The sequence below is a fragment of the Protomyctophum bolini genome, assembly GCF_963924005.1.
Source record: "Protomyctophum bolini genome assembly, chromosome: 1".
Taxonomy (NCBI): domain Eukaryota; kingdom Metazoa; phylum Chordata; class Actinopteri; order Myctophiformes; family Myctophidae; genus Protomyctophum; species Protomyctophum bolini.
The window spans coordinates 40769212-40796756 of NC_137862.1; the positions used below are offsets into that span (position 1 = coordinate 40769212).

Consider the following 27545-nt stretch of genomic DNA (forward strand, 5'->3'; position numbering starts at 1 on the left):
TTGTGGTGCATTTGCAGTTTATTGCTAGCTGTAAAGCCCTCACCCGCCATTGCACCTAGAGTGGTCTTCAGTCTTCACTGTCTACACAAAGTCATTGGTACACCTACAGTATATACAGTCCATTCTTGGCTTGTCTCTTTGTGCTCCGTCATCTCTGAAAAACTTGGGAGGGAAGCTACTGCCTTCATTCACAGTCTTGCTGACTGTCCCCATGGTGCAAAGTGAATCAGGCAGAATAGCTTTCATGTACAGTACTTTGTGCCCTCTGCCATGGAACTTGTTGCAGAGCAAGCTAAAAGTAAAAGTGCTGGCCTCTCTTAATATCCTTGTGAAAGGCCTTGAGCACGACACCATTGGGAGCTGTCTCTGCAATGCCAGGATATTGACGTCAATTCCTAACTGCACCAAACTATTATCTACTTTGTATGTACTTCATCTTAGCTGTGTTTTCTTTATTTTTGTCCAAGACGTATTTTGGTTCTCGCTAATGTCACTATGGGAGGCGGCCTTTTTTCCGACAGCATTCTATCCGACGGGGCAAAGGTCCAATCCGCAGCAGGGGGACATTCGCTGTGATGCGAAAAAGCGATGGTCCGACATGCGCTGCTCCCGTGCTTGCGGTTAGGGTTAGGTTAGGATTGAGGTTTCGGATCAATATGCTGTCGGAAAAAAGACCTGCACCCGTCACTATTTGGTCAGGCCTGCCATGAAAAAACGTTTGTTTTAAATCCTAAAGTAATTTAAATACGAATAATTATAATACTATAAAAAAATACGTGTGCCATCAGTGAGATTTGTACCATAGCATTGCCACAAAGTAAACAAAATAACTGCTTTACTATTCACAATAAGAAAGCAATACAGCAGTGGTACAGCAGTAATATTAGGGTGCCACTTTGGCCTGATTAAATCACTGCGGGAGACACGTAATTATCTGTCCCAGTTCTACAGGATGATATTTCCCAGCATCCCACATTTATTTGGCTACAGCTCATTTCAATTTGATTGTCTGCAGCATCCCATTTATTAACAACAGGCAGCAACTTAATAGTGCAATTTAGGCTGCTGAATTTGAAAAATAAAATATATCTATGATTGAGTATGGGTTGAGGGATATCAGACTAAACCTAAAAAACATTGACATAAGGCTACATTCATAGCCTTGCTTTCTATATAATGGCTTATGTGGTGCTATGGTTTCATACATGTGCCAGTTGTTGCATGTTGCATTCAATTTATGTATGCACATACACACACACACACATACTGTTGTACTGTATGCTCAAGGAAATGTATATTATGTCTTAATGCATGTGTGTGCGTGCATATGTGCGTGCGTGCGTACCTTCACAGCGCGGTACGGCAGCAGACCAGACGACATTTCCATCCTGGATGATGCAGGTGACCTGATCTGACCCCTAAACGGCAATGATGTTGTTCAAGTTTTAACATGAAATGTTGCAATATATAACTTAAATAGCTGATCTACAAGCTGACGTCGCATCGCGGACGCAACGTGTTATGAGCTTGCAGATCAGCTATTTTCAGCGTGCAAAACACGTCGTACGAAGAAGAATAAATCAGGCTTCACTTCACAACTTTACCACAATGTCTGTGTCTGGCTGTCTGTGGTTCAGCGCCAGGGCACATCATCGAGTGCACGCTGCACGCTCCAGAGAAAGTGAACGCCACACACAGCAGAGAAAGATTATGTTAATGTGGCGTCTGATTTGCGCTTATTGGTGGGTTTTCCGCTACGTATTCACAACTGTTTTATTTAGGGTGTGTTTTAGCTGAGTTTTCGCCTGGAAGGCTCAATGGAAATCTGAACAAAGTGAACTGTGAGAGAGAGTGACGTTCACACACGCCCAGAATGAACGAGTTCACAATGACGTTCATCAGGCAGAAATACAGTATGTTCAGTTCACGTTCACCGAAAATAAGAAAAATATTTGTGACCGATCGATGGTTCATTGAATGTGTTCAGGGACCACACTGCCATTGAGTGCCATCAGAATACAAAGCAATTTAAGACTAACAAAAACTATAACTTACCCTATACCTTTAAATCAAACTAATTAATAATTAACAGCATATTGCCGTGTACACTGAGGAAGAAAGAAAAACTGTCAAACTTTGTTTCTACCCACTGACCGGTAAAAATGAAATAAAACACTTGACTCTCTTACAGTCTTCGCAGCTAAATGTTGTAGTGGTAAAGGGAAAGGAGGTCAGAGAACCACTGCTAGATTCTAGCTCTTTATTACCTGTGTTCTGATGAATCCCTGGTCACAGCGAAATGCCACAGAGCTGCCGAGCTGAAACTGGTCCCCAAACCTCTGACCATTAACAGGAACACCCGGGTCATGACATTCATTCTGACCAAATGCTGCAGAGAGAGAGAGGAGGGGAGGAGCAGGGCCCATATTGGTTAAAAGAAATAAGCATTGTATTAGCATGTCAATTCATCCATTTAGGAAAATTTAAACTAACTTTACATACAAACGCACAAATGTAACTCCTTGCAGATAGACCCTGATGTTATTTATTTGCCTTGCTCATCATCAAATAAACTATTTAATTTTTCACCAAAGACGGAGTGCCTTGGATTCTTTTCTTTTCAAGTCTGAAATTTAGACTTTGACAAGCAGTACAACTTGGAGGAAGGACACCTTTTGTCTTTATGGTTTTACAGTATCACCAAAGAGCACCCATCTAAGAGCCACTAACGGATCCCTGCAGCGCTTCCATTCCTCTATTTCGTAACTCCTTGCAAGTTGCGACCAAATGGTTGTGAGTAATTGCATGCAGTTGCACCATTATCCCCAATGGCAGTTGCAAAGAAAGAGTTGCATTAGTGCGAGTTGCAAGGAGTTGCAGGTCCATATTAACACGCACAGGCTAGCACAGGCTCACAGGGATGCAGCCTGGGGGCCCAGGGCTCTGGGGGGGGCCCAGGGCTCTGGAGGGGGGGTTGGTTCCCTGTTCCGTGCCTGCCTCGTGCCTCCATACCCGACACACCTGCTGCTCTGCTCATGTGTCTGCAGCTAAAGCTGTCTGCACCAAGTATCACGACATGCTGACACTCCGTCGAGGACGATACACAAGAGATAATGAGGCTTCAGCGCTCCGGGACAGAACGATGCGTTTGGAGATGACAGTTGTGCGTATTTTGTAGCTGTGTGTTACTACAGCACTTGACAAAATGTAAAAGTGTGCATACGTGGGCGGCTGTGGCTCAGGAGGTAGAGCAGGTCGTCCAATGATCCCTGGGTCGGCAGTTCGAATCCCGGCTCCTCCTGTCCACATGTCAAAGTGTCCTTGGGCAAGACACTGAACCCTACATTGCCTCCAATGGTCGGCGTGAGCTTGCCACCATTGGTGTGTGAATGTGGGAAGTGAGGACGCTGGCGTCGACTGTTCGCCGCTTCACCTCCAAATGTATGAATGAATGAACCATTGTAAAGCGCTTTGAGCACTTGGAAAAGCGCTATAAAAATGCAATTCATTCATTACGTTGCTCATATACGTTTCAAAAATCTAAAAATGCAATATCATTCCTGCCTCTATTGTGTTTCATGGTATTTTATGTTATCGATTTATGTTATTATAATTTGAACTTTGTTTTGATTTGAGAATAGACAGGACTGTTAAAGGGACACTTCACCCCTTTTGCAACGAGATCTTATTGTAATGATGTTTGGGAGACAAGAAACACTTTCCTGTGGTTTTTATTGTGTGTTTTTAGATATTTTAGTATCTAAAAACATATTTTACTACATGTTGTCTCCGTAAGACAGCCCTATTCACAAGGAGGAGCAGTGCACCAAAACATTAGGGGAATTGTAGTCCAGGAAGGATTTAAAAACACAATTACCCACATACAAACTCCACGAAAGTGTTTGTCTCCCAAACATCAATAAAATAATAATAATATCTGGTTGCAAAAGGGGTGAAGTGTCCCTTTAACTGTTAAACTAAGGACGCTATATCGGAGCTCAATATACTGTCGGGAAGGTTGTGTTTGATCCAATTAAGCCTGGGGCCCTGAAAAGTCTTAATCTGGCCACGAACAATTGGACAAGCTTTTTATGCCTGCAACAAACTCCTCCGAGACTGGCAGCTGGCTTTCTTCAGAGCCTGTGTCAAAAGAATCCTGCACATCAGGGACGTGCAGAGAGTGTTAGAGGGGCAGGGTCTGAAATCCCATAAAAAGAGGGCACTTTTGGACAAAAATAGCGAAAATAGCAGATCTACAAGCTCTCAACATGTTGGACTGCGACACGTTGAGAGCTTGTAGATCAGCAAATGCTGCATTCGTGGTCTGGAAAGGGCAGTTGTTTTACAGATGGGTAAAAGGGCAGGGGCTGAATCCCCCTTTGATGTCTATCCCTGCTGTACGTGGTGCAAAGGCATGGACTATGAGGAAGGAGCTACAAGACTGCCTGGACAGTGCATACGCAAGGCTTCTTAGGTGTGTTAAGAATTAACATCTCCTGGAAAAAAAACATCCAGCAAAAGAACAGATCTGTGGTGAACTACCACTGACAACAGTAGCACATCGAAGAGCAATCTTTGCTAGTGGTCACAGCTACCGTACACAGGATCCAGTCAAATGGAAGGTCGTCAGCCCCTGCGCCAGCGCATGACGCATGGTCACAAATAACAGTTATTTGAACATTAGCCTATATATTTAGATTTTTGGCCAGACAGAATTTGGGCAGTTTCCTTAATTTTAGAAAAGAAAGGAACACACAGAACAGCCCAATTAAGCTGCACATTTCAGTCTATAAACCAAGAGAACATTATAGCGGCATACTGTACAGTGGTACAGTAGCTGCGAGATGGAGATGAACACCCGCTGCGACTCTGAGCAGAGCGGCAGCAGCTCAGCAGCGTTGGCGGAGCCTGGCTCGGCTCTTATGACTCCCTCCACGTTATTATCCTTTCCACCAGAGCTGTCGGACGGCCCGCTGGTACTAACAGCAGCCACCGGGCTCTGGATCAAATTTCTGTCAACTGACATTGCATCTCTGTACACACTGTATCATATGTTTGTTTATTATGTTATTTTACCGACAGCACGGGTGGGCATCAACTGTCTCGGGGGCCCAACGCAACAGCGTTACACGGTGGAAAGATGACGCACCGTACCATCTCAAGGTTATAGTCGAAGGATGATGATAAAGTGAGAAATTACAGATGTGCAACTGAACAAACATTTTTGTTTCAGTTTTAGTTTTTTATTTTGCCCCACCTGTCTTCATGGATCCATATAAGGGGAAAAGTCAAGTGTGTCATTTCACATGCTTTCTAAAAAAAGAGACAAAAAGGATCTAACGAATATCTTATGTTGCAAATCTTGTGTCTTTGTTAGGCGTGAGGACGGAACCAGAGAAAAAGACCTGAACATCACTATTAACATGCGGCTGTCACTGAATATGACATTTCCACAGATATGGAAATATGCGAACGGAATTATCTCTGTGTGTATTCAACCCTGTCATGTTTAGCTTAGAGTAGTCACATTCCAGAGATTAGCCTGAGCCCACCTAGAGCATACAAACACCCTGTGGCTGGGCAGGTGCCCTGGGTTTGTTTGCTAATGATCTAACAGACGAGATGAGAGGAGAGAGACAGGGGGGGGGGATGATCGACACGAAAGCTACAGAAATGTATAACTCATTTCAGACCCTATACAAACGTGTGCACATGTGTGCGTGTTTGTGTGCGTATGTGTGTGCATTCGTGAAACGTGCAGATTAGAATGTGCACATGCATGAGACACACCCAGAGAGTGTAGAAAGAGGGAAGAGAAGCTGTTTATTTGCATCTCTTATTCCAACATCTCCGTTTCTTTGCAGTCACAAATATTATCTGTAGTTATCGCTACAGTTACACTCTACATCAGCAGAAAGGCTGGCTGCGGTTCAGACCTCATCAAATCCTGTACACTAGTCAAGACACTGCCCCCACTGCCAGATAGTAGTATTTTTCATTGTGTATCTTTTGGTCAAAGTTGATCCCATGCCAAAGCACCAGCACTGGTGCTTTGGCACCCAGCAGTCTGCTGTCACCCCACCCAAAAAAACACTTTTTTAAGTGTAATTTAGTTTCTGCCTCTTGGCCAGTTCACACTTGTAAAAGAGACTGTCTCAATGCCAGTAAAAACACTGGTTAAATAAAGGCGAAAAAAGGAAAAAAACCCAGAGGGATGCGTGCACGCGCCGAGCTTCCCCAGCAGCGCGACCTCCACACTCTCACGGAAGAGACTGCCGACGGTGGCGCCGTCTGGCCAGGGAATGCCAGCAGCGCCACCGCCAGAGTCTCACGGAGGACGCCACCGCCAGAGTCTCACGGAGGACGCCACCGCCAGAGTCTCACGGAGGACGCCACCGGCCAGCAACTCTACATCTGACCTCACTGACACCAGATTAACTCCTGCTTCTTAGAATTGGACGGAATGATTTAGATAAAGAGTCATTAACGTTTTAAGATTTTCAATCTCGTTGGCTAAAATGGGGAACATTTTCGATGACGACCCACCGGAAAATAACATTGAGTGTTGCGCAACAGACGCTCCCAGCCTGTGGAGTGATGTGACCGGATTTGATATCAATAATCTCCGTCCTTTTGATCAATCTCCGTCTTGAGCGCTGGTCGTTACTAATTGATAGGACGTCCTGTGCACTCAGGGTGTTAACAGCTTGAATGTTGACAATTTACGATACGATTTTTGCGATGACGTCATCAAAACGTGCCTCCTATCCCACTCTGTCCGGTGGATTGCCCATATGACTTAAAACTGATAAAAAACGTGGATTAAACAATGAAAACTCGGGCAACTCACGAATCACAGGGAAAGTGTTCTACAATGAATTAACTCGAGCAACTCGTGAATAGAAGTCAAAGTGTTAATAGTAATGAGTGTAAGTAACTGATTACATTTAAATGTCATTAATTGACAATGATAATTATTACTCTTCAGAGACAGTCAATCAACATAATAATTTCTTCAAAGGTCACGTGCCTCCATCTAGCCAAGCCAGGAAAGGTCAAACCTTTGACCAGGGGACCAAATCTTTTACTTTTTTTATACATACATTATTTTTCACTATCCCATCAACGGATAATTTTTTCGTCAAAGGACTTCATTATGTTATATTATGTTGTGTTGACTCTACACAAAGTATTTGATTCATTCTACTCAGTTTATCTTTATAACACAGAGGGACATTAGCAGTCCAGCCTTGTTCATTCATGTTCAAACCTTCCATTTACAGAATGATGTAATTCATGAATATATAGAATCCCTCTAGTCTGCACACATTATTATTCATGGCCTTTTGAAATAATGATTTGGTCATCATTAATGATCATTGTGATCCAACTATTACCATATCCTTTTATTACACACACTGTGCATGTGTTTAAGCCAAAAGCAATCCAGAAAAACATTGAAAAATATATGTCCTTTTGTTGAGGTGGAACTATTGAAGTGAATGATGGTATTGATTATAATTTTGGGGCTAGTCCTATGTCCATACCACAACATGGTAATACATTTACCCTCGGGTTCAATATTCTGTACATACATATAGATGAATACAAATATATGGTATGCGCTCCATCCATTCATAAGTTAAACTTTGACTATCGTTTACTGATGAGCCATGAACTCACTTGCCCTAAATATGCCATTTGTGAAGACTACTGGATTTTGCTTAGTAATAGAACCTCAATTTAACCAAATGTACCCACTTGTTAGATGACAGACTATTAGACTACAGGTACATTGTTTTACCCGGGCTTACACTCCAAGGAACTGGGAATTGATTTCCTGTGACAAAAAGATTCATAGGTTTACATGTTGCATCTCTGTTTATATACACCTTTAATAACTTACTTTCCAGTATCCCACTTACATTGTGGTCACAATTATCTGCCTATCTCTGTATTACTAGTAACATCAGTTCGGTTCTTGATCCTGTTGACAGCCAAACGTATTAGCTGATCTTTTAAATCGGTCCTGGGAGCTATTTCAATGTTAGCGCTGATTGAGAAAACAAGGCGATAGTTGGATGTATTGTCTCTACGTGTATCATTATCCCAGATAATATTGGAATATACTGTATAATCAAGGACAGAGAGGGAAACATGCGTATAACGTTATGAATAGGGATGTCCCGATCATGTTTTTTTGCTCCTGATCCAATTCCGATCATTTGATTTTGAGTATCTGCCAATACCGACTTTTCCTGATCCAATATTTATATTTGTATAGAACACTTATGCCATATCACAATATCCAAAATCACAGGCAATATCCAGTCTAATATCATGATATAATATTGATACAGGGATGTCCCGATCCGATACTGATTATTTGAAAATGACAACCCTAGTTACAATATTTTTTTGTGTGATCAGAAACATGGTGCTTGTAATTGGACAGGTCATTAGGCGCCCCCCAATGGGGTAATTCAGACTGCTGGCATATTTCTGCAACTTTTTAAAACCATTTCTTCACGTCGCGAATCATCGGTCTGAACTAGGCTTTAGGATTAGAATTAGGGCCTTTTATCAAACACACTGACACCAAAGAGGGGCGGGGAGGGGTGTCGTATTTTCATCTGTCAAATGTCACCTCTTTCGGAATAATTGGAGACATGGTTCTTGAGTAAGTGTGTGCAATCGTGCAGCAAAACATGGAAATTGTGGAGAATTAATCAACATTAGCGCAGGTCATCAGTCGGGGAAAACGAGTTAAACTTGGATGGACAACGGCCGATTATACACAGTATAATCTGCAGCGTTCATTCATCAGTTTTTCACTCACACAGTGAAAAAAAGAGTGAAATGGGTCCGTGCGGGTCCATTTGGTTACATTTGTACTCTCTCTGCGTTAAATCAACACTCGGGATTTAACAAGTGTAGGCAACGCTATTCAGATTCAAAGGAAACGTACTGTATAAAGGCAGACATATGGGAAATGTCAAGCTCTGAACAGTTGATCAGTGAGGCAAAACTTGTCAAGGTCAAGTACAAATGATGGCGACGCTGTCAGCCTGATGGCTTATTGCATGTATTACTCTGCCTGGTTGATGTAAAACCATGCCCTCCAGCCACAGCTTGAATTGAGTGCATTGGAGATGGTTCTGAGGTGGCAGCCAAGAGAACACCACTAGGCGTGTGCCCAAAATCCATAAAAAGGATAATATGGCACTTTGAATTTTAGTTTCTTCAGTACAAATCTGTCAAAAGTTTGTCCTCACAAAGTTTCCCTCACAAATAGATATTTGACATTATATTCAAGTTAGGGGCCACAGCTAGCGTGTAACATGTACTCTATGACCACAAAGGAAACTATAGAGAACTGTGCTCCTCTGAGGGCAGATCTCATGCCAGTCCTGGTTGCCTATCCAGGGCTGTGTCAGTCGTGGGGTGCAGCTGTTGGGACCAAGGTTTTTACATTAGGGGGATACTATGGGTAGTCGCAATATGTCACCTCCCCCTTCACGTTCAATAGATCCCGTGATCTTTTGTGTGAAGTGAGGGATGCTCTTATCATCAAACACTGGGAGAGAGAGAGACACAGACAGACAGACAGACAGACAGACAGACGGTGCATACTTGTATAGCTGATGTTGAAGCCTTTCCCAGTGTTGGAATGGTCAGACTGAAACTCCAGTCTCATGATGTGTCCATTAGAAGCGATCTGTGCCGGGACGTCTTTGCCAGAGAACGTTCCAAAGGTGGTGGGCTCAGACAAACCTGAACAAGGTAGCATTAAGAGTAGTAATTAAACTTTGGAAACCCCTTCCCTTTCCTTTCCCAAAGGAAGCGAAATCTGCCATAACTAAGTCAGTTAAACTCATAAATCTTCTCTTCAGAAGAGTTAATATTGTAACTGCGAGGCTGCGAAATCAGAAATGAGCCAAGAACATCCATGTTCTGTATTCTGTTCAATCACAACCTGTTCATGCAGCCGAGATTCAGAGGAAAAAAAGGTTTTAAAGATTGAGCTTATAATGGCCGTGGACGGCGGGGAAATCACCCAGAAAAAACCCAGCAAAGCTGGCCCAAAACACATAAAACGCGTTCACCTAAAAGACATTCTTGGCAGTGAATGAGTTCATAATTAAACACATTTATTGTTTTCTACTTCACTTGAAGAAGACAGACTCTGAAAGAACTGCAGGGAGTCTAGGGAACGTTTTGTTCCTTGAGATGTTCTTAGATTGAATGAAGACTTTGAAACACAGCATGCACGCACGCGCACACACACACACACACACACACACACACACACACACACACACACACACACACACACACACACACACACACACACACACACACACACACACACACACACACACACACACACACACACACTTGAATATTATTAATTATTCAGATCTAATTTGAAGGGACAAGACACTCTCACACAATTTTCTTGTGGAAAAATCTAAACATTCTCCAGACAATTAAAAAGGTCTAAGAGTCATGGAATAAAATAAGTAGCTAGACATGTAACTCTTACACAACTCCATTATTTCCTTTCTCTTTTCATTTTCTTCTTTTATATTATTTTCAATACAGACTGAAAACTATTTTTTTAATCAATTCTCTTACAAAGATCCTGTATTTTCTTCTCTTTCACGTTCCCTCTGCTGTACGAGTTTGAATCAATGTGAATCGATGACTAAAAATAAGTCATTGAAAAAGCAATGGACAAAAAAGTACAGTACAGTCAATATCAGAAGTGTTACTGTAGAGAAAGAGAGAAGATACAATAACTTGATTTCTTTATTCCAATAATGCCACTTGACACTTCTTTGACTTGAATTGAAACTCTATAGGTCCTTTATATACTGTCTGTATTAAATAGAAAATTCTGTCTTTGTTGAAGTTTGTTGAAGAATTCCAGGAAATACGCTTTTTCAAGTAAAGCAAATAGGTTTAAGGTTTTAATCTATCAGCAGTGATATATTACTACGTTCAATAAAGTGACACTCAGCAGAGTTCCAGTACCGACGGAGGAAAAGGCTGAACCCAGCAGATTAGTGCAACTTCACAGAGTACAACAAGGCTAATTGCCTTGCAATTTGGCGTGTTTTGGGGGGAAATAATCTCACGAAACAACTCTGTTTACACCCATCCAATTAAACCCACCTTCGTGTTTAATGACCTGCCAGTCAAACTGGCAATATTTCCTCGAGTCAGTTGAATTCAATAGCCCATAATACAACCGGCAACAAAGCCGTGATTTACCAGTGTACCGTGAGGACAAAACATGAAAAAGGTACTAAACGCCGGAATGATAAAACACTAAATTAATTAATACATAATATGATGCACCTATCCATGCATTAACCAAGTGAATACTATATACTTCATCATATGACAATGTGATAGCTATCACCGACGTACAGGCTCAGAACATGGTGACAGTCTCGTAGATCTGCTATTTTGGAACGGAAAAGAAAATATGTATGCCAGGGTTAATGCGGTTTACCAATCCATCTTAGACTGTATACATCTATCTTGGCTAATGTTGCAGATTATATTACCATGGACATTAGAAGATATGACTATTTACCTTCATCCTTGACCACCAGCCAGTCGAACTGAGGCTCCAGCTCGAAGTCAGAGAAGAGGAGGTGAATACGGCTCCCGGGTTCAGAGATAATCAACCACACACAGTTCAGGTTGTTCCCATACTCTTCTGGATAATTTGGGGACAATATTGTCCCAGATGGGGCCGTGAAGTTGAAGAAACATGAGACTGAGAGAGAGAGAGAGAGAGAGAGAGATGGGAGGGTATATAAAAACAGTATGCCAGTGTCCAACCCTAGAACCCCTCCAGCTCGCTCAGATCAGCCAACACTGCCTAAGGAGAGGAGAGGAGAGGAGAGGAGAGGAGAGGAGAGGAGAGGAGAGGAGAGGAGAGGAGAGGAGAGGAGAGGAGAGGAGAGGAGAGGACCACAAATGGAAGTGTTGTACTACTCACACACACAGCTTGGCTTGTTCCCTGACCACTGGTTGTTGTGCTGACATGTGATACTCCTCTCGCCCACCAGTTCAAAAGCTGACTGGCAAGAGAACGTCAGCACATCGCCATGGAGAAAACGATCCCCGCCACGACGACCAAACACTGGCAGCCCAGGGTCACCGCAACTTCCACGATCAATCTCTGGAACACACAGAAGCACATGTGTTTCCATGTTGCCTATTCATTTCAACAGTGGTGAGAAGTAAAGTAAGTAGATTTACTTAAGTACTGTACACAAGTACAATTTTGAGGTATTTGCACTTTACCACTTGCACTTTACCACTTTATCCACTACGGTATATGTTCACTCCCTCCAACTGTTGATCTGACCTCATCAAACCCTGTACATTCAAGACACGCTCCATATATGGCCAGCGCTCACCCAGCAGTCTGCCGTCACCCAGGCGGATGCTTCTCGCCCTCAGGGCGTCTTGTCTTAATTATCAATTTATACCAGTGAGTGGGGAGTGTTGGCTGATATCAACATCCTAATACAGCCTAATACTGGGGGGTCAAATTATGACAGGCAATTTCCCCCAGTCAAAAAACACTTTGTTTGAAATAGACACTCATGCTTTCTAAGGTGTGATTTGGGGTCCTAAGGATGAATACAAAATGAATATCAACATCTTAAAACCAAAATGTTGAATTGTGGGTTTGTGGGAGTAGGACTAAGGCCCTGGACTAAGGCCCTGCACCATCCTCTCCATCACATTGGATCCTCTACGACTACGTTCACTCCCTCCCACTCTCTCAATTACTTTTGTTTATTGGATGTCAGATGACCAATAATATTGATCACTTATATTGTCCAAATACTACAGAGAGAACTGCATCCTTCCCATAAGATTTATTCAGTCATAAGTGCATGCTGACAACTTAACTGGTTCAGTTAAGTTCAGTTAAGTTGTTAATTAAACAACCACAAAAGAGTGAAATGCACCCATAAATGCATTGCCAAGCATTTCTAGCCATTTCTATGCAAATTAGCCTCATTGCAAGAGTGAACATTCTTTCTTCCAACAGTTTGTTAATGTTAACTAAAGTACATTTCTAAGGGGTGTCGCACCCAGACTTCCCATGCAGTGATCAGGCATTACTGACTATAGAAAGGCGAAGCCATCGTCACGCCATGCTTGAGCAGACAATACGACTCTCTATACCAGAGGAGTGTCAAACTCATTTTAGGTTGCTGGCAGTTTACGGCAGTGGTTCTCAACCTGTGGGTCGAAACCCCCATGGTGGGGGTCTAGTGTGTGACCACCTCGTCGGCATGACAGAGATTGGATGCTCTGACTGGTTCAGAAACACACAAGCTTCCATTTTACACTGAACCTAAAAAATAAAATGACCGTTGAAGCCATTGCACCTCGACTTAAAGTACGCCGATGACATACTGCACATGGCCCTCGTGGCCCACCTGACTGACACCAACACTCTGTCTCAACACCATTGGCAATAAACAACCATTCTGGAAGGATTCCTCAAGCTTAACCTCATGAGTTCTATAGAAACCATTCTTTCTCGGTATGTCATATATGTGAATATTTGGCAAAGATAATTGAACGGCGTATGCGGCAAAAATAGGCAAACATTTGGAAAAGATCAACGAGCTCACAGCGCGCCGCAGTGTGTGACACGCTGTGAGCTTGTAGATCCTCTATTTTCGCTGTTTGAGATACAACAACATATAATATAAAGTTTAAGGTAGACCTTAATTCAGCTTGACCCATGTGGTAGCTCATGTGCTCACACTGAACACTCAGACGCTCACAATGAATGCTCAGATGCTCACAATGAATGCTCAGACGCTCACAATGAATGCTCAGATGCTCACAATGAATGCTCAGACGCTCACAATGAATGCTCAGATGCTCACAATGAATGCTCAGACGCTCACAATGAATGCTCAGATGCTCACAAGTCACAATTAATGCTCAGATTGTCACACTACGAATGCTCGGCAGAGCATTGGGTTAAGTGTCGTGCTCAGGGACACTATGTGGGCAGGCTAGGGGGTGATGTTAACGAGAGGTTAACGTCGCCGAGAGCAAGGAGCTGTAGCGTGTGAGAACAAATGACTCCTTCCCAACCCCACAGTATCGAAAGGCCAGCTGGTGGAACAAGAATCTCTTAAATACCTGGGGACGGAGACAGGCACCGCTTGTTCTTCTCCCAGCACACTGACTCTGTGCACGGGCGGCAGCACCTTTGAAAGTTCACCTCTTTTAAAGTCATTTTAACCCTTCTTTAAATGGACCCTGCACACACATTCAACATCTCATCCTGTTGCAGTGACCTCACCACTAAACTCGAATCAGGACTCTAGTGCATAACTGGTGAGGCCAGGAATATAATTGGTTCACCCCAGAATCCCCTATCTGAACTGTACACCCAGTCAGTGATCAGGAACTGAGGAAAGCCCCATCCCCCCCCACAGTCTTTCCATGGTTTCCAATGGGTGTTATCTCTCTCTCTCTCTTTCTCTCTCTCTCTCTCTCTCTCTCTCTCTCAATGAAACGGAGAGCAAAATATGGCTACAGTCTATCCTTTGACAAAACATTAGAATGCCTTACCATAGGCCCTGAAACAATAGGACCGTCATGTTTCGTCATGTTTCCTATCGCAATAAACACGTGGGGATGTCACAATAGGCGAGGAATGCATGATTCTCACATCCATGTACCGTGCACACGGTGTGCTGGTGTAGCTGTCAGACCAACTTTACCCACGAGAAAGTTTCACATGGCTATGCACACACAGACTTGTTGTTGGTGTCCTGCACAATGTAATTTGGCCATGGGTCCTTCTTGGTAGGTTAATAATATCCACAGTTTCTCAGTAGCGGTCTGCATTTTATCCTATTATTCAAGCTTCGCCCTCCGCGCCAATACAAATGAAATCGTCGGGTGGCCACCGTGGACTGGACTACTAGGGCTGATATTATTTATTATTGGATGCAGCTCATGCAGAGCCTTTGCTCTGCATGTGATTTCCACAGCACAGCATTGCATTCTCCTCAGACATATTCATATATCTTGCTAAAGAGTGTATAAAATAACCCGAACTGAGTAGCCTACATTTCCATCTACAAGGCTCAAATCTCATGTGAGAAATACAGCAATTGTTGGATACACTGCACTCCAGTAATTCATTGCATCATTCCAGCTGTGCTAAAGTAGCCTATAGGTCAAGTCAGATCAATTAGGCGAGCCTGTCACGCAGCGAGGTCTGAAATGCCATAACGACATGAAAACCCATAACGACATGTATCATCAGGGCTCTTCAGCAAAACCAGATTTAAAACATGTCATCACGCGTAAAAACTGGATTATTTCTTCAAATAGACTGGAGGATCAATCAGGAGGGCTAATACTTTATTGGCATGTAACACTGGTTGGACGTACAAAGATATGCTCTCATCAGTGCACGACTGTGCGACGTGTATATCTGCGCACCAACTTTATTTAAGAAGCTAGTGTTTTCCGTCATGAGACCTTTGATTCATTAGAGAGAGGACTCGCTCTCCGTATCTCTCTCTCTCTCTCTCAAGCAGTAGTGAGAGAGAGAAAAGTGAAACATGAATGTATACACGCACGCTACATATAAAGTTGTACAATTATTGGTAGCCTATATACTGGCAGATGATAATGGCACAAGGGGGAATTAATAATCAGACTTTGAACATTACAGGCTATACAGAGAGTGTTTACATGACAGAATTCCGTGTGGTAACCTAAACGCAAAGCAATTTAACCAGAGTGGGCGCTTGTTGTCTTTAAAAGGACAAGAAAAAAACTCAATTCTACCCCAAATCACCGACATGTCGATTCGCACAGGATTAGTATTACCCCGGGACCCCGGTGTTTGTATTAGTATTACCCCGGGACCCCGGTGTTTGCTGAATTATGGTAGGTCATTTGGCCTGAAATTATTACAGCCCAAATCACCGACATGGTCGATTCACACAGGATTAAAAACACAGACGTCCTTTGTGATTATTCCATATTTTACCTGAGGTAATATTACCTGTCCCTCAAATGTATTTCTAATGGTTTGAGCCTAATTCACCACTCTGATATAACCAGTCATTTCTGTCTGGCTTCTAAAGCAGTTTCAGCTGCAGTACCACATTGTCCTGATGTGGCTGGTGTCACTATTTATCAACTTTTTGGAAACACAGAGGAAATGGTCATTTAGGACTGAAGAGGCCAGAGGGGGATACATACAAATTAGGGCGATACATATGACATCACTGGTATACCACCAAATCAGTTAGCCTATTATGAGACCAATTTCCATAAAAACCCATATATGGTGAGAAAGCTTGATTGTTCAAAATTGGGGATTTGGGAGGCTATAGAAGACACAGAGGAGCCCCCAAAAACACACACAAAAATCACAGCTGTGTGAAGTGAGGGGCGCTCTTGTCGTCGTACATCATCTAATAACAAATTAATATACTTCATGAATTCATGTTATCTTTTAACCATGATACAATATTTTAAAAAACTCATCTTTTCACCATGATCAAAGGTCACAACGGGATGTATGTGATATACTGTGTGTGTGTGTATATACAGGTATATATATAATAAATTAATGAATATCAATATACAGGCGTGCGTGCGTGGGTGCATATGTTACTGTGCATAAATGATATGAAGCAGCAGATAACCGTTTCAGGGACTTCAAGTGCCCCAGCTAACATTCATATTAGGGAAGAAAACAGTCTCTCAGAGTCCATTTTTCTTCAGGTGACATAGAAAACAATAATTGTGCGTGTGTGTGCGTGCGTGCGTGCGTGCCATACTATTGAGTGGCCCACTCAGCTGGTTTGGAACGAGGTATGATTAATGTGAGAGATTCAGAGAATCGGAGTGATCTATGTGAAGAGCTTGTATTGAAAGGAGATAATGGAGAGCAATTTAAAAACCACTAGAAGCATCTTGAAATCTATTCTATAGCTGACAGGGCGCTGGCTTTAATGGCAGGAATTAGATTGTGAGGCGTGTGCACAAATTCTGAAGGATGTGTTAGTTAAAACTAGAAAGTTGCACTGAGACTCGACTGTCTCAGTGGTCAAGTTCGATGTCTTCGATGACCGCTTCAGACGCTATCAATGCACTGAAAGGGACTAAATCATGATTAATCAGAGCATTGAGTGATGCCGTAGCTGTCTAGTGACCTACCAAGATCTCAGTAGGCTGCATTCTGTGCGTTGATCACAGCTACCGTTTTGACAGCGACAACGCACATTGTGGCCGGTTAACACTGATATGAGGTAGTTGCAGAACCAGACACAATGGTGCCAGGAGAACAACCTGGCCCTTAAAGAACAACTGACAGATTGCAACTTGTCCAAAATGTGGCAGCTAGAGTTTTAACTAAAACTAAGATGAGAGATCACATTACTCCGGTTTTAGCCTCACTACACTGGCTCCGGTGGTTTTTAGGATTGATTTTAAAAGGATTTTACTCGTTTATAAAGCTCTTAATGGTGTTGCACCTTCTTATCTCCACAATTAATAATGAATTGCATTTTTATAGCGCTTTTCCAAGTGCTCTAAGCGCTTTACAATGGTTCATTCATTCATACAATGGGAGGTGAAGAGGCGAACAGCCGACGCCAGCGGTAGCATGGCATTGGTACGACCTCCCGTTAGTTCGACCATTACTACTAACCATCTAACACATGTTCGCCAACCTTAATGCATGCACTGGGGGGGGGGGGTCCCGCCACCCCGACCCCCGCCGTCAAGACCTCGGTGCCCGCCTCCGCTACCACCCCGACCCCCGCCGCCAAGACCTCGGTGCCCGCCACCCCGACCCTGGCGCCCGCCGTCAAGACCTCGGTGCCCGCCTCCGCCACCCCGACCCTGGCGCCCGCCGTCAAGACCTCGGTGCCCGCCTCCGCTACCACCCCGTCGCCCACCGACAAGATCCCGGTGCCCGCCGAGTGCCGACAACGATGCTGCCGAGGTGGACCGCACTGTCATCAGCGCCAACACAACGGCTCTTTTAAGAGCTAATAATTCTAAAAGTGTCGTCAGCAGCTGCTGACGATGGGGGCGGGGTGGGGGGCACCCACTGCTGTATATAAGAACCTTCCGCCACTGGTAGAGGGTGGTGTGGAGTGGACTGCCCAGCCCAGCACATAGGGTGACTGTGGCTCAGGAGGTAGAGCAGGTCGTCCGTGGGTCGGCGGTTCGAATCCCGGCTCCTCCTGTCTACATGTCGAAGTGTCCTTGGGCAAGACACTGAACCCCAAATTGCTCCGGATGTGCTGGTTGGTACCTTGCATGGCTCCCGTTGCCATCGGTGTATGAATGTGTGTGTGAATGGGTGAATGTAATGTACAATCTATGTAAAGAGCCTTGGATAAAGGCGCTATATAAATGCACCATTTATTTACCATCAGTGGATGTGAGCTTCCCTCCACCCAACACACATACGACGGACATTGTCTCAGAAAATCAAAGATCAAACACAATGCTACCAAGTAGCTTTGAAGCTGCCGAACCAAGGGCAGATTTCTAAATACCGGTAGGTACTTTGCCCATACAATCAGGTTTATGAATGAACAAGCCAGGATAAAGGAAACTACCGGTAATACAATTTGTTAATTCCAGTGAATAAATGCGCCTCATGGGGTGACATAATACTGTCAGCATGGGACCTTGTAGAACAAACTGGACTTGACATTTCCAAGACGATGGGTGTTTAAGTGCTTTTCTGTTGGAGGCTGGCGGGCTTGTTTCCCTGGTAACATAATTGTTTGTATTACCCTTAAAGATGCTATTAAATGGGGTTTTTTTCACTCGTTTTTCAACTGAAATAGAGGCATGTTGTGCCTCAACCAATCACAGCCGATGGTCACGTCCCCCCGGGCTATGGGATTGATGGACATAGCAGATGTGTCTCGTGCAGAGAGAGAGAGGGGAAATACTGACTGCTGAAGCACGTTTGTTACTGCGTTGTATGTTTCTTACCTGATATGTTAGATATTATTGTAGGGACTCCTGGGTTAAAGTGGTCAACTCATTTTAATGGCCAACGGCCATTAAGAAATGTGAATCCCTAGACTCACAACGTGAGCTTGTAGATACATGCAACCAAGTGTAAAATGACTCTTGTCCACTAGTCCCTTCCTAACATTTTAGTCTAGTTTGTATTTGTTGACGAAATTGTCACTATCTTAGTTTTAGTCATCATAGCTCAGTTTTCATTTAGTTTTCATCAGTGAACATGTTTTGTCATAGTTTTAGTCGACGAAAACAACACTGCCTTGAATAGAGAGGACACTTATTTTCTGTAACAAAGCAGTAGAATTAGCAAGGCTAATTTGTGAATAAAACCTGCAGGAAAAACATGAATTAAAAAAGAAACCTTTAGGGACATATCAGGAGAGTTGGAGTGGCACATTATGTATCTATCTATCCTCTCTTCCTAAAATCTGACATTCTATCAAAAGTCTGCCAGCTTATAAGACATTCTTCGCCATGCTCTGGGATTCGCTTGGGGCAAATACATTTCAAGGTGAGTGATCTGTGTGTGTGTGTGTGTGTGTGTGTGTGTGTGAGTGATCTGTGTGTGTGTGTGTGTGTGTGTGTGTGTGTGTGTGTGTGTGTGTGTGTGTGTGTGTGCATCTTTTTGTGTGTGTGTGGGGTTGTGCGCGTATGTCTGTGCGTGCATATGCGTGCATGTGCGCGTGTATGTGGCCCCTAGCTACCTGTCACACAGCTGAAGAGTGTTGAAATGGATTGCAGCGATGGCGAGCCCCCACTAAACCTGTCATTATGATGGTAACTGTCTCTCTTGAGAGCACACTTTTTCTTTCTTTCTTTCTTTCACTCTCATAATTACAAATTCATAAAGTTAACCGATTCCATGCCGTTACCATAGGTAACGTGAGGCTAGTGCCGGTGAAATGCGCGACATAAGCAAAGAAGAAGACCCAACAACATCTGCCCGACCCGGAAGTGATACCCTTCTATATACTGTATGTAGTCTAGTCTCACTCTAGGCTGTGTACTAACATATCTGTAGTCCAGCCTCACTATAGGCTGTGTACTAACATATCTGTAGTCCAGCCTCACTATAGGCTGTGTAGTGACTCACAGACAATACATTTTCTTATAGCGCGAGCTTGGATTATTGTTTTAAAAGGTCCCAAACATGGTACTTTATCCAATTTTGGGCAGAAAAAACACTAATAACCGCAAGTGCGTGCACTGTGTAGGCCTACTGCAGATGATCATGTACTGTAGGCTGTTATACAATGGGAGGCCTGTGGAGGGCTGTTATACAATGGGAAGCCTGTGGAGGCTAGCAACGGAAGCGGGAAAAAAGGTACAGTATGTTTTAATCAAATCTCGTGTTTCTCGTGGATGGCCCAGATGGTAATAATAGCTTTCCTGGAGATTGAATCCAGTTTGAGCAGGACATTCATCACAAACAGGACACCCTGGTGTGATGCAGTGATATTTTATTTTTATTTACTTAACCATGGCCGGCAAAATCTGCTCAGCGATGCGCGACTAAGCGTGACAAATATGCCAGGCAGGTATACAGGCTGGTTCACAGGTATACAGGCTGGTGCAGGTATACAGGCTGGTTCACGGCAGATTGGCAACATGATTATTGTATTTTTTTAGATTGAATCGAGACGTCATTTGTTATTTTTTTCTTCCCAGCCTTTCGACATGACCTACATGCACTTATAACATATTTGTAACTGGCACTGTCAACACAAGGCAAATATATCAACAAGAACTGATCACCGTATGAATGATCCTGATGAACTGTTGAAATACAGAGACTGATAGCAGCGGTCTATCTGCTCCTTAACTGGAGGGACTGAATCAATGGGAACCTTTCACACACAGATACACATGCTGCTTTGAGAGACAGGGCAGCTCCACGCACGCACGCACGCACGCACACGCACACACACACTATTATTATGTATTATGTTGTGTGTCACGAGCTCATGAGTACATCCAAACACATGTGGCAGATTAACCCTTCGTGGTGACCCGTTTCGGTGCGACCACTTTTTTTTTGTCAGCGCGGAAAATTGTCACTTTCACTGGCGCGTTTCATCGTTTTAGCGCTGGCTCCTTCAACTGCCTTTGTTTCTAAATGTCTGCGCTTGTGTCTTCTTTCACTTTCTCCCCACAGTATGTTCTGCTCAAAATGGGATAAAGTACCATGTGTGGGAGCTTAAAAAACATGAATCTGAGCTCGCGCTAATAATAATAATCCTCCCGGCGATCGTCCACAGCCTGGAGTGAGGCTAGACTACAGAATTGGAGGGCTATAGCACTTCCGGGTCGGCCGGATGAGGGCTCTTCTTCGTTGCCTCACAATCCCGTTTATGTCTGTTTTGTTTATACCAAAGGAATGGTATGCCAAAGGAAACTATAGACTTTAAAGGAATGATAGGCCAAAGGAAACTATAGGCTTTAAAGGAATGGTATGCCAAAGGAAACTATAGACTTTAAAGGAATGATATGCCAAAGGAAACTATAGACTTTAAAGGAATGGTATGCCAAAGGAAACTATAGGCTTTAAAGGAATGATATGCCAAAGGAAACTATAGGCTTTAAAGGAATGGTATGCCAAAGGAAACTATAGGCTTTAAAGGAATGATAGGCCAAAGGAAACTATAGGCTTTAAAGGAATGATAGGCCAAAGGAAACTATAGACTTTAAAGGAATGATAGGCCAAAGGAAACTATAGGCTTTAAAGGAATGATAGGCCAAAGGAAACTATAGGCTTTAAAGGAATGGTATGCCAAAGGAAACTATAGGCTTTAAAGGAATGATAGGCCAAAGGAAACTATAGGCTTTAAAGGAATGGTATGCCAAAGGAAACTATAGACTTTAAAGGAATGGTATGCCAAAGGAAACTATAGGCTTTAAAGGAATGATATGCCAAAGGAAACTATAGGCTTTAAAGGAATGATAGGCCAAAGGAAACTATAGACTTTAAAGGAATGATAGGCCAAAGGAAACTATAGGCTTTAAAGGAATGATAGGCCAAAGGAAACTATAGGCTTTAAAGGAATGGTATGCCAAAGGAAACTATAGGCTTTAAAGGAATGATAGGCCAAAGGAAACTATAGGCTTTAAAGGAATGATAGGCCAAAGGAAACTATAGGCTTTAAAGGAATGATAGGCCAAAGGAAACTATAGGCTTTAAAGGAATGGTATGCCAAAGGAAACTATAGGCTTTAAAGGAATGATAGGCCAAAGGAAACTATAGGCTTTAAAGGAATGATAGGCCAAAGGAAACTATAGGCTTTAAAGGAATGATAGGCCAAAGGAAACTATAGACTTTAAAGGAATGATAGGCCAAAGGAAACTATAGGCTTTAAAGGAATGATAGGCCAAAGGAAACTATAGGCTTTAAAGGAATGGTATGCCAAAGGAAACTATAGGCTTTAAAGGAATGATATGCCAAAGGAAACTATAGACTTTAAAGGAATGATAGGCCAAAGGAAACTATAGGCTTTAAAGGAATGGTATGCCAAAGGAAACTATAGGCTTTAAAGGAATGATATGCCAAAGGAAACTATAGGCTTTAAAGGAATGGTATGCCAAAGGAAACTATAGGCTTTAAAGGAATGGTATGCCAAAGGAAACTATACGCTTTAAAGGAATGGTATGCCAAAGGAAACTATAGGCTTTAAAGGAATGGTATGCCAAAGGAATTAAACTATAGGCTTTCACTTTCAGTTTTCAATGTGGAATACCCTGTCTTAATTGCTGAGGGATATCCCCCCTTAGCAAAGGCATGATGCGTTGTTTAATCAATGATGCTTGTATATTCTAACTTGAATGTAAACAAGTGGCATTATGGGAGTGTTCTATAACAACATTAACAGTGGGCTCTGATACGGTGTGAAACCCAGGGCTTACTCTAAGCCATGGGTTAATAAATAAAGTGTGAAATTATGTTAAGCTAGGCCTTCGCATTCTGTAGCCTGGGGCTTAGTTTAGCCCAGGGCTTAGAAATGTACGTGTGAAAAAAGGTCTAAAAAGAATCAAAATAAAACTAAACTCTCTCTCTTTGCCGTGTACAGGTTGTACAGCAACAGAGCTGATTCAGATACAGCAGTCATTTTCATGGTGGATAAAGCATCATGCAGCAGCATCACTATATCAAACATAACTAAGCAGAACCAATATATACACTGCTGTATCACCTCCCCGTCTTCTTCATTTCTCTCTCTCTCTCTCTCTCTCTCTCAAATTATCGAATTATGTATCTCGTTATTTTTTCCTACCGACCCATTTGTGTCTTTCTTTCTTATGATGTCATGGTGTGTGTGTGCGTGCGTGTGCGTGCGCTGTCACCTCCTAATTTCCTTTCTCATTCTCTTCCTTTATCTCTCCATCAGCGTCAGCTTTTCCTCAATATGAAACATAACCAAGCAAAACGGTCAGATGGTTAAGTCACAACTCCCATATGCTGTAGCCTCCTCTTTTTACAGTATAGTGTGCACATTACAGTGCACATTCACAGTTCACACGCATGCATGCACCTATGCCTTGCACTTCAAAATGCCTTCTGTGTGTCGAGAGCGTATGCAGTAAAAATCACTGGCAGCCTTAACTATAATTGAAATGTGTTGTTTTATGTAGGCTAGCCGCTCTAAGTGATTTTCCAGAGTCAGCTCTTGACAATCAGAATGCATTGGTCAGTGTAATGACAGAATGTCCTCACCCTTCATAATCATAAGAATACATGATGATTCATGTTAAATATATATGTTTCAATTGAAACGGGCCTCGAGTTTCCAGGGGCCTCCCTTCGAAAAAATAAATAGTAGTAGTAGTAGTATAGTGTGTTGTTTGGTTGTAATTGTTCCCACTTCCCAGTGTGTGCACTCACTGCACTAGCAGTGCTGACAGTTGCGATTGCGTCATTGTAAAGCCAATTCTGCCTTCCAGTTATACCTTAAAGTTAAAAAAAAAATGAATCAAGCAAGCTGCTTTTGTGTATTTTCTACTTGGCTGTGTATGCTGTTCATGCTTTGAAGTCCGATAATACACACTGACAAAAGAAATTAATATATATATTTTTATTTGTATATATATAATTATTAATTATCACAATTATGACGTCATGAACGGGGCCTCCCGATCCTTAAGGCCGTCCCTGGTTAAATGTCACCAAGGTTCAGCTTTAACATTTGTTCCAGAAAGCTAAAACAGTAATGCCTAATCATAGTAATTCTACAAACTGATTGGTGCTTCCTTTGTGTGTATAGTGTATGCCGTTTTCACAGCATGGGTGTGCTATGCTGGCAAGTTGAAAAGAATGAGCGAACACATTTCACAAGCTGTTACAACAATAACAAACTGATGCTCACATAAAGGTTGTTATTTTGTAGTTTATCATCACAGCGTGTTGCACTTTTTATTTGTTTATTTATACATTTATTAATAGGCGTATGGTTTTTCAGCAGGTACTCTGTTCCATATCTGCTCAGCGGTTTTGTAGAGGGTATGACTCCCACAAATGTGTGTGGTGTATATTACAGCCAAGATGAATAGCTTTGCATGCTTGTCTTCTGCTTGTGACTGTACGGTGCTCCAGGTATTGTTGCTGACTAGTTCGGCGAGAAAAGCAGTGTTAATTTAACTCTGACTCATACGGGTACATTTGGTTATAATTTGTTGTACACTCTCAGTCTCAGAGTTAAATTAATACAGTATTTTGCTGTGAAGCAGTCTGTCAGATCACAGTAAAAGCGCTTGTAGAGCACATACAGTAGATTTGGCGTTAAAAAATAATGGACCACAGGAAAATGTTGGGTGAAGTGGTCCTTTACTTCTAAAGGGCCACTATACTTACTTATACTACTTACTTATAACTATAGTTACATTCCACCGCTGTGTTTTACTAGAAGGTTTACCTCTAACTGGTTAAGAGTCTAATAAACACTAAACTAAATATATATTATTTCGTCGACTAATACTATGACGACAAATGTCCGTCGACTATCCTTTTTCACAAACGAAAACTGAGTAATGAAAACTAAGCTACGATGACTAAAAGTAAGACTAAATATATTGACAATTTCGTCAACAAATAAAAACTAGACTAATGTTAGGAAGGGACTAGTGGACAAAAGATCCAGTATAAGTATAAAACAAGTCATTTTGAACTTGCTTGCATGCTGAAAATAGCAGATCTACAAACTAAAACTAGACTAACACGAAAACATTTCAGATGACTAAAATGTGACTAAAACTTTTATTCCAAAGACATATGACTAAACTAAAAATCAAAATTTGCCCTGGCGGAATCCCCTGCTCAAGCATTGGTAGAGTACGGTCATCTGAAATCACACTCCAGGAGAGGAATGATATTATACCAACAACAAGCCAGTGATCACAGTTCTCAAAAAAGATTCCCTGCTGCTGCACTCACAATGCGGACCGTTCACACGCATACAAATCTGGATTTTTTCTGGAACTTTTCTTTTTTTATATAGCATAATTGAACATGCAGAGTTTTCCATTTTCCATTTGATGGCCCATTTTCTAAAACGAGCACAACGCTCTCTTTTGACACGAACACACAGTAGGAGCCTGACTGCGCTTCCTGCAGGCCTATTGTGCCCCGGCACCGCACCGTGCCCAAACATCTCTGGCACCATGCCAAGACAAGCCAAGAAAGAAAAGTGGAGTGAAATATTTAATATTATACCACAAGCAATTGGTTGAACTAAGCTGTGTGTGTGTGTGTGTGTGTGTGTGTGTGTGTGTGTGTGTGTGTGTGTGTGCCCCCCAAATTGCCTATGATCTGAACGACTGACTTCAAACTCTGTCCACGTGTCACAGTGAGTGCCGTCTACAACAAGTATTCAGGTACAACGAGAATTGCATAATCCGAGTCTAGTTATGGACTGTTTAATGGAAGAATATTCCATTAATAGAATATCCCAATTGTGAACACTTTTATAAAACTAATACTATAATACTAAGCCTCTCTCTCTCTCTCTCTCTCTCTCAGCACACTCCATTGTTGACAGGATGAATGGGTGCACCGCATTGTGCATGAGTCATGCTTCAGTTCAGTGTATCAGTGGCACTGGGGCACAAATTGGAGCGCCGCTTCTCTCCCGCTCGCTGTGGGAGAGAAGCCTTACCTGATCCACACTCTTTGCAAAATCTGCCTGATCTTCCACTCCCTGCTCTCCTCGCTACGACTAGCCAACAAGCTAATTTACTGTTGACTTAATTTAACATTAGCTCGTTAGCAGCAACAACTGAAAGTGGACGGCACATCGCTTAATTTGAGCTGGGCTCTTCAGACAGAGTTTGAAACACTGGTTAGTTATGACTATAGGATGCGTTTGGAGACTCAGTTTAGGCTGACTCATCTGCTGCAGACAGAGCTTAGCGCTGTGTTAGGGCAGCAGTGGCTCAGGCAGTAGCCCCAGCTCCCCCGTGTTTACTGTTGGATTGTCCAGAATGTGTCCTGAGTCAAGTGGTAGTGTAGTGTGTGACACTGAACTATAGCTGGGAAGGTCAGAAAGTTTGAGCATTCCGTCTTTGAATTGTGGCATGTTGTTAGGTATGGGTAAGGTTTTCAAAAAACTTTGCAAAAGAGTTGGGCTCACCTGTCTGTTTGCAATGAATCCAATTAGATGTCATGTGTCATGTATATGGATGAAAGTTGAAACCACAAAATATTGATAGAAGAGATTTCTTTCAATGGATTCAGTTACTATTTGCTATGCTAAATAACATAGGCCTTGAAAACCAATGCTATATCGGAGAGTTTGCTGCGTGTCAGTGAAAAAAAGCGTGTATAAAAGCCCTTGCCTCCTCCTAGCACTTTCCTTTTTTTATTCAATCATGTACGTATGTACCGCCATGCCAAAAAAAAAAACATAATTGTACCAACTGCACAAACTTTACAAATTAATTTGTATTCCTTCCCAGCTGTTAATTATAACATCTCCCTGTGAGCAGGTTGTTGCCTTGCATGGTTTTCTCCACCATAGGTGTGTGAATGTAATGCTCATTTTGAGTTAGTCGGATAAAGGCGCAAATGTACCATTTACCAATACCTGCTACCATTTTAATTCAGTCTCACTGGATGGAAATGGTCAATTAGGGATAATTTATGGGGAATGTACAGTAGGCTAAAATATCTAGTGGCCATGGAAACACGACCCCCTGTTGTGTTCTGCCAGGACACTCACACCTTCACCTTTGTGCAGTGGTGGAAAAAGTACTCGCAAGTAAGTAAAAGTAAGTAAAAGTAAGTAAAAGTTTAAGTAAGTAAAAGTATCAAAAGTGCAATGTGAAAATACTCTGTAAGTAAGAATCCGGAATTCAACAAAAATAAATGCACTCAGAATGTCCCGTTTCAAAATTTCAAATGTAGGCCTATACAAATCTTTTGAAAATAGCAGATCTACAATGTGTGGCGATGCGACGCATTGTGAGCTTGTAGATCT

The 27545-nt window shown here is 42.5% G+C and overlaps 1 protein-coding gene across 1 annotated transcript in view; it reads right to left on the bottom strand.

The window, feature by feature from the left end:
- Positions 1-27545, bottom strand: part of LOC308315110 (CUB and sushi domain-containing protein 1-like) — a 694698-nt gene that overhangs the window by 239443 nt on the left and 427710 nt on the right. Inside the window, exons 13-17 of the mRNA XM_080762946.1 lie at positions 12017-12199; positions 11606-11791; positions 9634-9774; positions 2268-2389; positions 1346-1418 (exon numbers count right to left, since the gene is read on the bottom strand). Coding sequence (XP_080619072.1) covers positions 1346-1418; positions 2268-2389; positions 9634-9774; positions 11606-11791; positions 12017-12199 — 705 coding nt within the window. The remainder of the gene's footprint in view (positions 1-1345; positions 1419-2267; positions 2390-9633; positions 9775-11605; positions 11792-12016; positions 12200-27545) is intronic.